This window comes from Monodon monoceros, unplaced genomic scaffold (genome assembly GCF_005190385.1).
Source record: "Monodon monoceros isolate NGI ecotype Baffin Bay Population unplaced genomic scaffold, NGI_Narwhal_1 Super_Scaffold_21, whole genome shotgun sequence".
In the NCBI taxonomy this organism is placed as follows: domain Eukaryota; kingdom Metazoa; phylum Chordata; class Mammalia; order Artiodactyla; family Monodontidae; genus Monodon; species Monodon monoceros.
The window spans coordinates 49,512,574-49,526,358 of NW_021703778.1; the positions used below are offsets into that span (position 1 = coordinate 49,512,574).

At 45.3% G+C, this 13,785-nt stretch overlaps 1 protein-coding gene across 5 annotated transcripts in view; it reads right to left on the reverse strand.

Annotated features, from left to right (window-relative positions):
• The window catches only part of TTC23 (tetratricopeptide repeat domain 23), a 112,972-nt gene that overhangs the window by 7,566 nt on the left and 91,621 nt on the right, over positions 1–13,785 (reverse strand). For 3 of the 5 annotated variants that reach the window (XM_029238869.1, XM_029238868.1, XM_029238870.1), the window contains one exon: positions 9,186–9,335. In XM_029238869.1, coding sequence (XP_029094702.1) covers positions 9,186–9,335 — 150 coding nt within the window. Of the gene's footprint in view, positions 1–2,053; positions 2,220–9,185; positions 9,336–11,422; positions 11,595–13,785 lie in introns of those variants that run through there. The other 2 variants (XM_029238871.1, XM_029238872.1) reach the window with 2 other exon arrangements.

Here is a 13,785-nt window from a genome sequence, read left to right on the forward strand (position 1 = left end):
CTCTCTCTCTCTCTCTCTCTCTCTCTCTCTCTCACACACACACACACACACACACACACACACACACACACACACACTTAAACACACACCTGTAGCTCCCTTACCTGGAAGCCCACTAATTCTGAGACGCAAGGATTGCTGCACAGGTGGGTAGGAAGCCTCCCATGAAAGAAATACAGATAGAGGAGGACCAGGGGCCCCGGGACAAGGGAAATGGGAGAGGAGGGAGAAAGGGAGGGAGGCCCAGGCGCTGCCACTCACAGAGCTGCTCAGAGCGGCCCGTCTGAAAAGCTCTCCCTGAGTATCTACGATGCCTGTCTTGGAGTCGAGGTGTCATCCTTGCTGTCTCCCTCACTCGTCACCTCTGAGTTGCCAAGTGCCATGGGTTCTATATCTTTACTGACGTCCTTGACTCCCCCACGACTTTGCTCCAGCCCCTGGCCACTGTCTTGGAGCAAAAGCTACCATCATCCTTCTCCAGGATAACTGCAGCACAAATATTTGGAGAACAAATGCATCAGCAGGACTTCCTGTGGAGGGGCCTCCTGCTGCATACCCACATATAAATTCAGGCTTTGTTTTTAGAGTGGACAGCCAGCTGTTTGTAGAAAAGCTGGGTTTGCCTATTTCTGGGCCAGATAGAGCAAGAAATCGAGCCCCCTTTAAAATTAGGCTTTTCAGCTCCCTCCTGATGTGGAGCTCGGCCATCCCACCCAGTCCCTCCTGAGTTGGTGCAGTAGCACCTGCCATTCCCAGCATCACTCTTTCCACTTGCTAAAGGTCACACTGAATTTATGTGGTAGGAGATTTTGCCTTTCTCTCCGTCCCAGGCAATCCACCCATAAACTCACAGTTCTCCTGCATCCAATGAGGTTTTGACAAACACCAGAAGGTCTCAGGCCAGGATGGTCTGTCCACACCCACAGTTCTGCACCCTCCAGACTTTGATGCCAATTTAGGAACTCCTGAGGCATTGTGCACCCACGAAGCCACGGTAAGCGTTCCCATATTGGAGGAGCTTTCCATAGCAAATGTAGCCTTGTCCTGGGCAGTCTGTGTTCAGCGCCTATATATGTTTTCTAAGGGACAGGGAAGGTGGGAGGCGCTGTGCCTGGGCTGCCATAGTTAGGGGGCCCGACCCCAAGGAGAGCAACTCTTCCTGGCAGATGACGACATAGGGCATCCTATTGCCAGGAGACCTGGAATTCTGATTTCCACCCCGCCTGTAGCAGGCAAGGGAGGCTCCATGTTTTCCCCACAGAAGGTTAAGCCCTTGACCCCTTTAACCATCAGCTTCCATTCTTATACTATATCAACCAATTTACAAACATCTCCAAGTAACTAATGAGGGCTTGAAGTGTCTTCAAGCACACTTCTCAAACCAAGAACAGGATTCTGTATATGAAATCAATGTCATTATGACCTTCCTTTCTTTCAAAAAGGATCTGAGGTGGATTGCTGCAGCCCAGCAGTGGGTTAATCAAAGATGATTAGAAAAATCAAGATCAAGGGATCAAGGACGAATGAGACTCTACGCTTGAAAGCGGTAAGGGCTAACACAGGGCTCTGCGGGGACTCCAAACTTGGCTCTGGACTGCCTGGTATCCAGGGCAACAAGGAAAACACCACAAAGGCTTAAAGGGAAAGTGAAACTAGGCGGGCCGCTGATGGAATGACAGTACATGAATCATGTATAAAATACAGCCATCTGCAGAAGGCTCTGTGTGTTTGGCCGGTTGGAGGAACAGCAAGGACCTGACAGTCTGTTCTAGAGACTTGACCTGTGGCCACGTAACACCTGTCCAGCGTTGGCTTTCTCACAGTCAACCTATGAATAAAAACCATTTTCTTTTGCCTTTCTTCAAATGATTCATCGTAGTGGGCTTTGACTTTCTTGGAGAGAGAGGTCACATAAAATTGTTATTCTTTTATAGAAAATGTTTATGTTCACAGCTATAAAGTAATCAGGCGGTGGATGGAACCCTGATGATGACAGTACCTAACAGGGAGGCCAGATTAAGATGGGACCCAACCCTGGTAACTGGGTCTGGGATTAGTCCTGAGATGCTTCTGACCTAGGAAACAGTCTTTGCGAATTCTTGTTTGCAGCCTTTTACCTGGATGAAAATCTAGTTCTCCATGTTGCAAAAATGGGAACTTTTGCAGTGGAAATTTCCATCTGGAGCCACCAGAGTTCTCCAACGTTCCCCTGCAGATGCCTTTGAAAGAAAGAGCAATACTATGGTTTTCTTTTCAGTAACTTAATCCCACTGTCTGCTTTGTTTCTCGTGCCTTCCTGTTTTTCATGCCCACAGAACCATGCCTGGGCCATTCAGCACAGGAGAGCACATCTGGAAAGTCCAGTATTCAATGGATTCCTGCTCCAGAGTTGAAAACTTGGGGGATGCAGCTGTTGTTGTGATAAAAACAAGAGAAACGCTGGGCCAGTGGCTTTTGAGAGCTGCTGCTGCTGCTGGCCGTGCAGAGCCCAGCACTAAATACGGCATCTGAGAAAGTCCAGCTCAGGAGCAGATGTGAGAGGCACGTTTAAGGCCCTGTGTGTGCCCTGGTGTTCATGAAGCGGCCAGCCCTGTCCTCAGGTGGGTACGTGGGGACCAGTGGAAATGAGGACTGTGTGTACCACAGCGGCCATGACCTGCAGACATACACGTTTCTACCCTTTTCTCTCTGACTCTGGCAAGTGGCCAGATAGCTTTAAAATGTCAATCATTGTATTTAGGACTGATTGGTTAATGAGGCCAAATGAAAGGTAAAAACATCACCAACTTCCACTGCAGGCTCTGGAAGTGATGAAACCTGGAGTTTCTTGAAGCTGAGCTGATATTCAGCCCCGTGGGTGGGCCTGGGGCCCAAAGCAGTGATTCTCAACTTCCCCCTGGAAGCTAAAATGCAGGTCCCTGGGTCCCTGGGCCCCTGGTCCTTTGCCCCAGACTCTGGTTCAGAAGGTGAACCTAATGCAGGGGGTTTAAGACCCACGCTTGGCAAACCACTGGCATTAAGGAAAATGTGGGATTTATTTAACAGTAACTTACCCATAGACAATTCACTTCTAGGAGCCTCAGGCCCCTTGTCTGTAAATCAGAGCTACTAAGGTCTGACCTGGAGGGTTGCTGTGAGGGTTGGGAATGATGTATGAGCTGCCATAGCAGCAGTAAGCCTGGCCCCCAGTGTGTGGTCAGTAGTGGAACCAGCCTGGCCCCACTGGAGTCAGCAGGGCCATATGAAGGTTTGTGTGGCTCCAACTCAAATTCTTGCACGTCTGCTAACATTTGCCCCCCTCCCCTATTCCTGGGTCCCTCCCCTGCCTGGAGTTGAGTGTCTAGGCTGAACCCTCAGAAGAGTTTTTCCATATTCCATCTACCCTCCTCAGGGGAGAAACAAGGAAGAAGAAGCTAAGTGGAGACTCCCAAGGGCAGGTGGTATGCCTTGGCCAGGACAGCTCCTCCCTTTCCTCCGTCTGGGCCCTTCAGCGGCCTGCACTCTGCACCCGGGCAGGGCCTGGCACTTACCAAAGCAGCCCCACTCACATTGCCTCATACTGGCCTCAGAACAACTGTGGGAGTGAAGGAGGGCTTGGGGTTGCTGTTTTCTCTGTTTTACAGATGAGAAAACTGAGGCCTCTTGCCTTGATTCTTGGGCCACTCCATTCCATTCTCAACACTGTCCTCACAGTGATTAAAAAAAAAAAAAATCCAAAGAACAAATATAGACCTATTGTGCCCTACTTAAAATTCCCTCAGTGGCTCCCAGATGCTTAGAGCCAGGTTCAGGAAACTTTTTCTGCAAAGGGCAGGTGGCAAATATTGTAGGCTTTGTGGGCCAAGAGATAAAAATCGAGCTACTATGTAGGTACTTAACTTAGCAAGAGAGGAAACGAAACAAATGTCCACAAACTTTTGTCAATGAAACTTAAAGTATAATAATAATAAGTATATTTTGGGGGTAATCTAGTTCTACTAATGAAAATAATGGATTTCTTTTTTTGGGGGGAGGATAAAATTTCACTTAGCTGTGGTTCAAAGTCAGTGTTCTCTATCAAATCAATTTATGATCACCTGTAAAATGATTACAGATTTTATAATCATCTGTAAAAAACCATTTTTAACTAAGGGGCCACACAAAAACAAGTAGTGGGCTGGATTCAGCTTGCAGGCCAACGTTTGGGACCCTAGCTTCAAGGATCAAGTCTCAGCCCCTTAACTTTCAAACATGGCAGCGAGGTCATTCCCAGCTCCTCTGCAGACAGGTACCCCAACTGCTTTTTGCTTCTTCTTCTTTTTTTTTTTTTTGTGGTATGCAGGTCTCTCACTGTTGTGGCCTCTCCCATTGCGGAGCACAGGCTCCGGACGCGCAGGCTCAGCGGCCATGGCTCACGGGCCCAGCCGCTCCGCGGCATGTGGGGTCCTCCCGGACCGGGACACGAATCCGTGTCCCCTGCATCGGCAGGCGGACTCTCAACCACTGTGCCACCAGGGAAGCCCGCTTTTTGCTTCTTAAACAGGCTTCACTCTCTTGCCCCTGAGTCTCCTCTTCCACCTCGTTTCCAACATGGGAATTCCTGTCTCTGCTAGGCTATGCTCTTTTTCAGGAATACTTATCTGGACACCTTCCCTAATCCCCTTTCTCCCGTTGATCACAGTGTGGACCTGTAGCACAATACTGAGCACATAATATCAGAGTTAGGGGTTTACTGGGACTCTCTTAAGGGAAGGGGCTATGGCATGCCTATTATACTCAATGCACATGCCCCCAAATAGGGAGGGGCTCTAGTGACCCTGTCCCAGGTCTTCTAACTATGGGACCGTGTTTCTTGCACCACCTCCACTGTGGGCCACCCATCAGCCTTGAAGGCACCATGTTCTTACTCCCTACCACACCCCTGGCCTCAGCTGATTGATCTGGGGTGGGCACTGGATCCAAGCCAGGCCTCTCAATTTTTCCCTGAGGACTTCCAAGCTGTGACTGAGAAATGGCAGCAGGGGTAGGAAGTAAAACTCTGGGGGGCTGGTCACCATGATTTCCATCTTGAGGGGAGATGCTGCCATGAGAGAGGAGTAGGGGGAGGTGCAGAGAGAAGCAGGCAGGACTCCTGGGCAGAGAGAGCCCTGGTGGCATTCTAGTCTGGCCTTGGCACTTTCTCCCAAGTCTCCACTGTGTTCCTGTCCTGCTAATCATGTGCCTGTCAGTGCTTTCTTGGAAACCGTAAGACAATAGACAATCCTTTATACCTGAGCTAATTTGAGTTGTATAGTCAGTGGCAACCCAAAGACTCCTACATATCCTTATCTTGGCATTCTCTCCACTGTGCCACTGGTTTTCAAACTTTTTTAAAGCACAAGAAGCCCCTGTTCAAACAAAATCTTACGTGGAAGCCCAAGCTGTAAAACAGATGATAGCATAGAGTAGACTGCACAATATGGACTGCCTGGTGCTAAATCCCCGCTCTGATGACTCCTAGCTTTGCAATCAAGGCTGAGACAATGATCCTCTCAGCCTCAGTTTCCCTCTTTGCAAAAACAGAGAGTAGAGGTATCCAACTCTTAGGGTTACTATAGGGCTTAAATAAGTTAATAGATAAAAATCATTTAACTCACTGCCAGGGATATAACAATCACTCAATAAGCATTAGCTTAAAAGTGGGGGATGGAGAAACCCAGAGCAACTGCCACCCTCAGCTACCTTTCTCACCTGTTCCCTCACCGTAATGTCTTTGGCACATGTGTAATGTTTAAAATTATCTGAAATGATTGGTTTAATATATCTTCCTGCCTAGACTAGAAAGTCACACAAAGACAAGAAGCATATTTATCTTGGTTATTCATTGTCTTTCCCCAGTTCTGCCTAGCACAGTAATTGGCACATAGAAGATATCCAATAACTACTGTTGACTAATTGATAATAAATATATGTTATCTCATTAAAAAATAGGCACCACACATATTACCAAATCTGGTGCTTTTTGCAGCAGAATCAGAAGTCATAAAAAGAGAAAAAAAGGCTTGACCTATAGGACAGCCCACTCAGAACTAAAGTTAATTCTTTTGGTTTGGGCAGTTATATTACTTAAAGGTTCCCAGGTTTTCATCATTTTAAAACTAATTAATGTAATGAAAACACAACATGCCAGAACTTATAAGATGCATTTAAAGCAATAATAAGAGGACAATTCACAGCCTAAAACACTTATAGCAATAAAAATAAAAACCCAAATGAATTCAATTCCCAATTCAAAAAGATAGGAAAAACTCCAACAGAGTAAAACAAAATAAGTTACAAAGAAAGAAAGAATAAAGATAAAATCAGAAATTAATGAAATAGAGAATAGGAAGGCAATTTATCCATAGAATTCAAATCCTGTTTCTTAGAAAAATTAACAAAATAGACAAACCACTAACTAACTCAGTCAAGAAAAAAGTGAGAAAATCCAAATAAAAAACTAAGAATTACAATGGGAAAATAACTATTAAAAAAGTAGAAATTTGAAAAATCCATGAGACTACTTGGCAAATCTCTATGCAAATCAATCTGAAAATGTGAATGAAATAGATAATTACCTAGAAAAACACAGTTTACCAAAATGACCCTGTTAGAGATAGAAAGCTTCAACAGACCAATTTGTTTGTAGAAGCAATAGAGAAAATTGTCAAGGAATTTTCCCCCCTAAAAGCACCATGCCTAAAGAGTTTTACACATGGTACAAACTTTCAAAGACTAGATAGTTTTAATGTTGTATAAAATCCTTCAGTGCATAGAAAATAAAGGTAAACTTCCAAATTATTTTTATGAAGCAAAATAACATTGATACTTAAACAAATATCACTTACAAATATTGGTGCAAAATATTTGCAAAAAATAAATATTAGCAAACAGAATCAACATCACATTGAGAATAATTCATTATGACTAAGGGGATTTATTCCAGGAATGCGAGGTTGGTTCAATATTATAATAAAATGTACCATATTAAGTGATCTAAGAAGGATCATCTGATTATCTCCATTGATGTTGACAAAGCCTTTGATCCAGCAATTATTTCTAATTTTAAAAAAACCCAGCAGGGCTTCTCTGGTGGCGCAGTGGTTGAGAGTTCGCCTGCCGATGCAGGGGACACGGGTTCGTGCCCCGGTCCGGGAGGATCCCACATGCCGCGGAGCGGCTGGGCCCGTGAGCCATGGCCGCTGAGCCTGCGCGTCCGGAGCCTGTGCTCTGCAGCGGGAGAGGCCACAACAGTGAGAGGCCTGCGTACCGCAAAAAAAAAAAAAAAAACCCAGCAATTATTTCTAATTAAAAAAAAACTCATGAGAATAGAAATTCATGGATACGTCCTTAGCATGATAAATATATATAAATCTTTGTCCAAAGCCAGCATATATTAAATGAGGAATAACTAGAGGCATTTCCATTAAGATCAGGAACAAGGCAAGGATGCCTATTATTCCACATTATTTATTATTGTTCTGGAGGTATGAACCAATTCAATTAGACAAAATAAATCAATCAGAGGCATAAAACTTGGAAAACAGAAAGTAAAACTGTTTGCAGATGATGTAATAGTACACCTGGAAAACTTGAGAGAATCGGTGCTCAAATTAACTCAAGCAAGAAAAGAATTAAGCAAACTAGCAGAATATAAAATTAACACAGAGAAACCTATAGTCTTCATATACACAAAAATAACCAGTCAAAAGGTGTAACAGTGGATAAAACTCCATTTATAGTAGCATTAAAGAAGATAAAATGCTTAGAAATCAACTTAGTAAGAAATGTACAAAACCTATATGAGGAACACTTTAAAATGTGCCTGAATGTTACAAAAGTAGACATGAACACATATAAAGACATCCCTTGTTCTTTGGTAGAATGACTCAACATCATAATGATGTCAATCCTCCCAATGTCCATTTACAAATGAAACAATTCTCCAAAAAACACCAACAAACTTTTTATGGAGCTAGATAAGTTGATACCAAAATTCATGTGGAAAGATAAAGATGCCAGAATATCTAGAAAACCTGATATATAAAAACCACGAGGGAGGCTTCCCTGGTGACACAGTGGTTAAGAATCCGCCTGCCAACGCAGGGGACATGGGTTCGAGCCCTGGTCCGGGAAGATCGCACATGCCACGGAGCAATTAAGCCCGTGTACCACAACTACTGAGCCCGCACGCCTAGAGCCCGTGCTCCACAAGAGAAGCCACTGCACTGAGAAACCCGCGCACCGCAACAAAGAGTAGCTCCCACTCCCCGCAACTAGAGAAAGCTCGCGTACAGCAATGAAGACCCAACGCAGCCAAAAAAAAAAAAAAAAAAACCCACGAGGGGAGTCTAATCCTACCAGGTAGTACATCATGCTATGAAATCTCTATAATTAAGGCAATGAGGTACTGGGATTCAAATAAACAAAGAGAAAAGTGGAATAGAAAGAAATCCAGAAATAGACTCAAGTACATGTGGAAATGTAGTATGTGACGAAAGTGTTAACTCACCGGAGCATAGATGGATTCCCTAATAAAATGGTGCTGGACAACTGGGCAGCCATTTGGGAAGAAGATAACATTAGATCCATACCTCATGCCATCCACAGAAACTCCAAATTAAAAAAAAATAAACATAAGTAGTAGAAGAACACACAAAGAGTTCCTCTATAAACTGGGTGTACAGAAAGAGTAAAATAAAATAAGATTGAGGGCTTCACTGGTGGCGCAGTGGTTGAGAGTCCGCCTGCCGATGCAGGGGACACGGGTTCGCACCCCGGTCCGGGAAGATCCCACATGCCGTGGAGCGGCTGGGCCCGTGAGCCATGGCCGCTGAGCCTGCGCGTCTGGAGCCTGTGCTCTGCAACGGGAGAGGCCACAACAGTGAGAGGCCCGCGTACCGCAAAAAAAAAAAAAGATTGATAAATTACGCTATGTACAAATTAAAAATTATTTTCATAGTAAAGAATAATTGATAATTTATTTAAAAATCTATGTGCATAAGAGGATTACTGTACCTTTTACCCCAAAAAGTGTGAGCTGAGATCAACTGCAAAAGTGATGTCATCTTACATAAATAAGCCACTTGTAAAGTTTCATTTAAAAAGAGCATTGTGGAGGGAGAGAAAGCTACCTGTGGGGAAGGGTGGGAGGGTTTTTTTCTACATTAGTTGGGCTGCAGCTTTACCTTCTTCAGTTTCTTGTGGGCCCCGCTCTTGTTCCCCTGTGCCAGGTCAGCCCCGCCCAGGAGCCGGTATGTCTCTGCCACCTCAGGACTGAGATCGCCATACACTGTCACTTTGGCCTCCAGGGACTCCCTCAGGATGGAGGTAGCTCTCTGTGAAAGGAACAAAAAGCTGTCTGGTTAAATAAAATGTTCAAAGCTGGATAAAGATCAGTGCCTCCTAAGAAAATGATGTAACTGGCATGTATTTTCACTTTTTAGGGGAATGAGTTTGCGTAGAGTGTCTCATGAGCTGAGCCTACTTTCCTCCTTAAATAGGAATCAGGAAATAATATACATGGGGTGAGGGGGTGTTGCGGGGGACAGGAATGGTTTGAACTCTGAAGAGAGAATGCATAAAGGACCCCTGGAGAAAAAGCCATCTCAGATGTTACAGGAACCCATTTTAGTTGAGTAGTAAGAAGAAAAGCTAACATGTATTGCATCGTGTCCTTTATGTGGCAAGAACCGTGCTAAACAGTTTATGTGTGTGAGCTCATTTAACTTGCACCATCTCCTTTAGATAAGGACAATTTTAATCCTTGTTTGCCAGAGGAGGAAACTGAGGCATAGAGCAGTCAAGAAACTTGCTCAGAGTCAGGCAGCCCATCAGTGGCAGGCAGAACTAGGATCTGGATCCTGCCAGTTTCAATCCCTCTTAGTTGCAGGCTCTTCTCCCTCTGTACACAGTGATGTTCTTATGTAAGTGAAAACTACAGAGTTTCCTGGCATTTATCTACTTACAGAACATCCAGAACATATTCCAGGGTTTTCCATTTCTCACGAGAAATAGTTCAAGAAACCAAAAGCAAACATTCCAACATGGTGAAAAGTTAAATATATTTGACATCTTGTTTGGTTTATCTGATTTATTTATACCAACATGGAATACAAAATATGAGCAGGTATTAATCTCTTCAGTCATACACCAAGACATACAGAGGGAAAGCCCTGTATGTCGGTCTCCCATGTTTCTCCTGAAATTCTTCTATGATTTTCTACATAAAAGCATGATTACAGGTAGAGATCACAAACGTCCAATATAAGAGCTGAATAGGGACTTTGCTGTTGGTCCAGTGGTTGGGACGTCGCCTTCCAGTGTGTGTGGGGGTGCGGGTTCAATCCCTGGTCGGGGAGCTGGGATCCCACATGCCTCACAGCCAAAAGCCAAGGCACGAAACGGGGTCAATACTATAACAAATTCATTGAGGACTTTGGGGATGGTCCACATCAAGGAAATCTTTAAAAAAAATACATGGGAGAAATAAGTGGACCTTAAAAGAAAATAGAGCCGAATAAAGCAGGAACCAGTGAAGGAGCCTTGCCCACCGCATAGCCCTGAAGGCATCCTGCTGGCGCTCCCCAGATAGAGGAGTTCGCAAGGCCTTTACTCAGTTGATTGGCAAGAATATGAATTAGGTGCTGGGGGTGGGATCAGGGAACCACGGTAAAAGGCACTGTTAAGGCAGAAACAATTTCTCAGATGGAAAGATAAATCACTGCTGGGGAAGAGAAACTGTAAATTGTGATGTGTGTGACCCACCTTGGTATGGGTCTTGCCTGATGCTAAAGCCTGTCGTGTCCCTTTCCAGTGTCTGTGATGCAACTGTTGGGTTTGGCAATTTTTCCATGAAAATTGGTTGTCAGGCTTGGAGGAGCCAATGATGGAAAGAAGAGCCAGACACCTTTTCCTAAATGAAGCTCTCAACGCCATTTACAGCCTGATTGGGGAAACTAGAGATAGATGTGCAGGAACTTGAATGGCAAGTCGAGATGGCAATGGAAGAGATGCCACATGGATATGGGTTTAAAGGAAAGAGACAGTGACAGTCTCGGAGAGTTAGAAAAGCTTAATGGAGAGAAGTGAAGAATAAGTAGGATTTAGGTGGACCAAGAAGAGGGCATGGGAACCTGGGAGCACAGTGGGAGCTGGGGGAAGCACACGGCACATTCAAGGCCAGTGAGGGGACTAATTTGACTATAGCGGAGAAAGTAGGAAGAGGAGCAGAGGGAGATGAGGCAGGAGCCACGGGCTTGGCTGGTGGTGGAGACCTTCATGCCAGGCTGAGGAGTTTAGATTTTCTTATGGGGAATAAGAAGTCAGAGAAGCTTCCTGAGCAGCAGAGCACCACAACTAGAAGAGTATCTTAACACGGAGTATCTTTTAACCTGTGGCAAAGTAAACTTCACTTACATTTTACCTTAAAAGGCATTTTCCTTCCCAAGGATCACCTTCCTGTTGGCAAAGGGTCCTAGCCCACATGTAGGCTGTGACACATCTGAGGTGGTCTGAGCACATCCTTGTGCTCGTGCCTGGGACTGTCCTTGGGCCCGGCCCCATTGGCCAGCTCCTGCTGGAACCCACAGTGAGGTCTGTAACCAAGAGTGAGCATAACACAAGGTGACACATTTGGTTGGACAGATTGTGTCACGCACAAGGGTGCCTGGCAGGAGAATGAGGAGGGCTGAAGTCCGGCCCGTGTTCTGCTCTCTAAGCAATGTGCCCTGGCACGGACTGCACCCACCTGAGGAAGAGGCAGCTTTGTCTATTCTTATAAGGGCACCAGAAGGGCTGGCGCAGGGGCTGTAGAATGAAAAGAGCCAGTTTGCTAAAATCTCCAGGGGAGGTCTCAGGAAGTGAGGTACATCTTTAGATCAATGCCACTGATTTGGGTGACTTGGGCAAGGGCAGTGAGGTGTGGCAGCTGTGATGACAGACACCAGGGCAGGAAGCCAGACAGGAATGGGGAAAAGGGTGGGTGCCCTGTGGCAGCCAGAGCAGTCAGACAGCCCATAGCCAAGCATCCATCCACCCATTGGCTCAACGCTCCCTCACCACGAATAAGAGAGTCCCTGCTGTCATGGAATTTGGTCTAGTCAGGGAGAGACAGTAACTGTCCACAATATATTATTGTAATACTTTACTCTGTTATATAATTATATCAGACAGGATTCTATGATGAAGAATAGTGGGGAGAATCTAATGAAGACTGAGGGAGGGGAATCAGGCAAGCTGGTGAGTCCTGAAGGATGGATCTGCATTAGCCAGGAGATCAATGAGGAAGAACCTTCCAAGAGCAGGAGACAAAAGCTGACACTGCCCAGAAGTGGGGATTAGAAAAGGCCACTGTGGCTGGAACACAGATCAGGGCAGGGGGCAAAAATGACACTGGAAATGTCAGCAGAATTCATAACGTGCAAGGTATTGTGGGCAATGTGGGATTCTGGCTTATCTTAAGGGCTCTGAGGAGCCAGCGTAGCTCCATTTTACAAATGGGAGTCCACTGATCAGATGTGCTTTTTGCAAAGATCACCATGGTTTCCTTATTCAGAATGGATTAGAAAAGGGCAAGAGTGGAAGCAGCAGCTGGGGAGCCAGAGTTTGTTAGAGAGGTCCAGGTGGGAGATGATGACTGACAGAGGTGGAGATGGCAACCAATGGATGGATTCAAGGGGCATTTTGAAGGTAAAAATGACTGATGAGCTGGAAGGGGTGAGGTATGATGGGGGCAGAATTCCCCTCAGATTTCTGCCCTGAGCACTCCACATAGAACTTCTAGAGATGTTCTAGAATCTGAGGCCACTGGAAGGCCCCTCTCTACTTGGTTGGGTGATCCAGAAAAATATGGAAACTCCATTTGTTATGGTTACTGTAGCCCGACTTTGGCCTGACGAACATTCGTGCATCTAGATTAAAAACCTATGTTCCTTAAGCTCACATCAACTGAGAGAAGGGTGAAGGGTTAAGGGTTAGGAGAGAGCTGTCGGGGAGAAGGTCTACATAACAGCAGAGGAAATAAAAAGGTTTTCATCTCAAGGATTTGCCTTGACAGGTTAGAGGTTTTTTGTTTTTTAAAAAGTATTTATTTATTTATTTGGCTGCGTCGGGTCTTAGTTGTGGCATGCAGCATCTTTCATTGCGGCGCGTGGGCTTCTCTCTAGTTGTAGCATGCAGGTTTTCTCTCTCTAGTTGCGGCACACGGGCTCCAGGGTGCGTGGGCTCTGTAGTTTGCGGCATGTGGGCTCTCTTGTTGAGCCGCGCAAACTCAGTAGTTGTGGTGTGCGGGCTTTGTTGCCCCACGGCATGTGGGATCTTAGTTCCCTGACCAGGAATCGAACCCATGTCCCATGCATTGGAAGGCGGATTCTTTACCACTGGACCACCAGGGAGGTCCCATTGACAGGTTAGAGTTGAAAAAAATATCTGTATAAATGAAGCATGTGGGTGTCTGGTAGTTGTTAGGCTTTTTATGGAATAAGTTCCCAAGGGTTTAACTACCAATGAATATAAATTCTGGGTCTGGTTCCATTTTTACAAGCCATGGAAAACATGCCTGTATGGTTCAACGGACAGTGAGCCGTAACTTCTGCACTGTGTAGTTCTTATTAGATATGCAAATTTCATCCATTAGCTAAGATAGTAAGAGAGGAATTAGACACACTAACTTCCACCCTCTATGCCAGCCAGAACCACAGGCTGCGGTAAGCAGAGTCTGTCTAGTGGGTTCTCAAGGTTTCTAGTCCTTTAAGATACTCTGCAGGTGGACATGGCATCTACATTCTC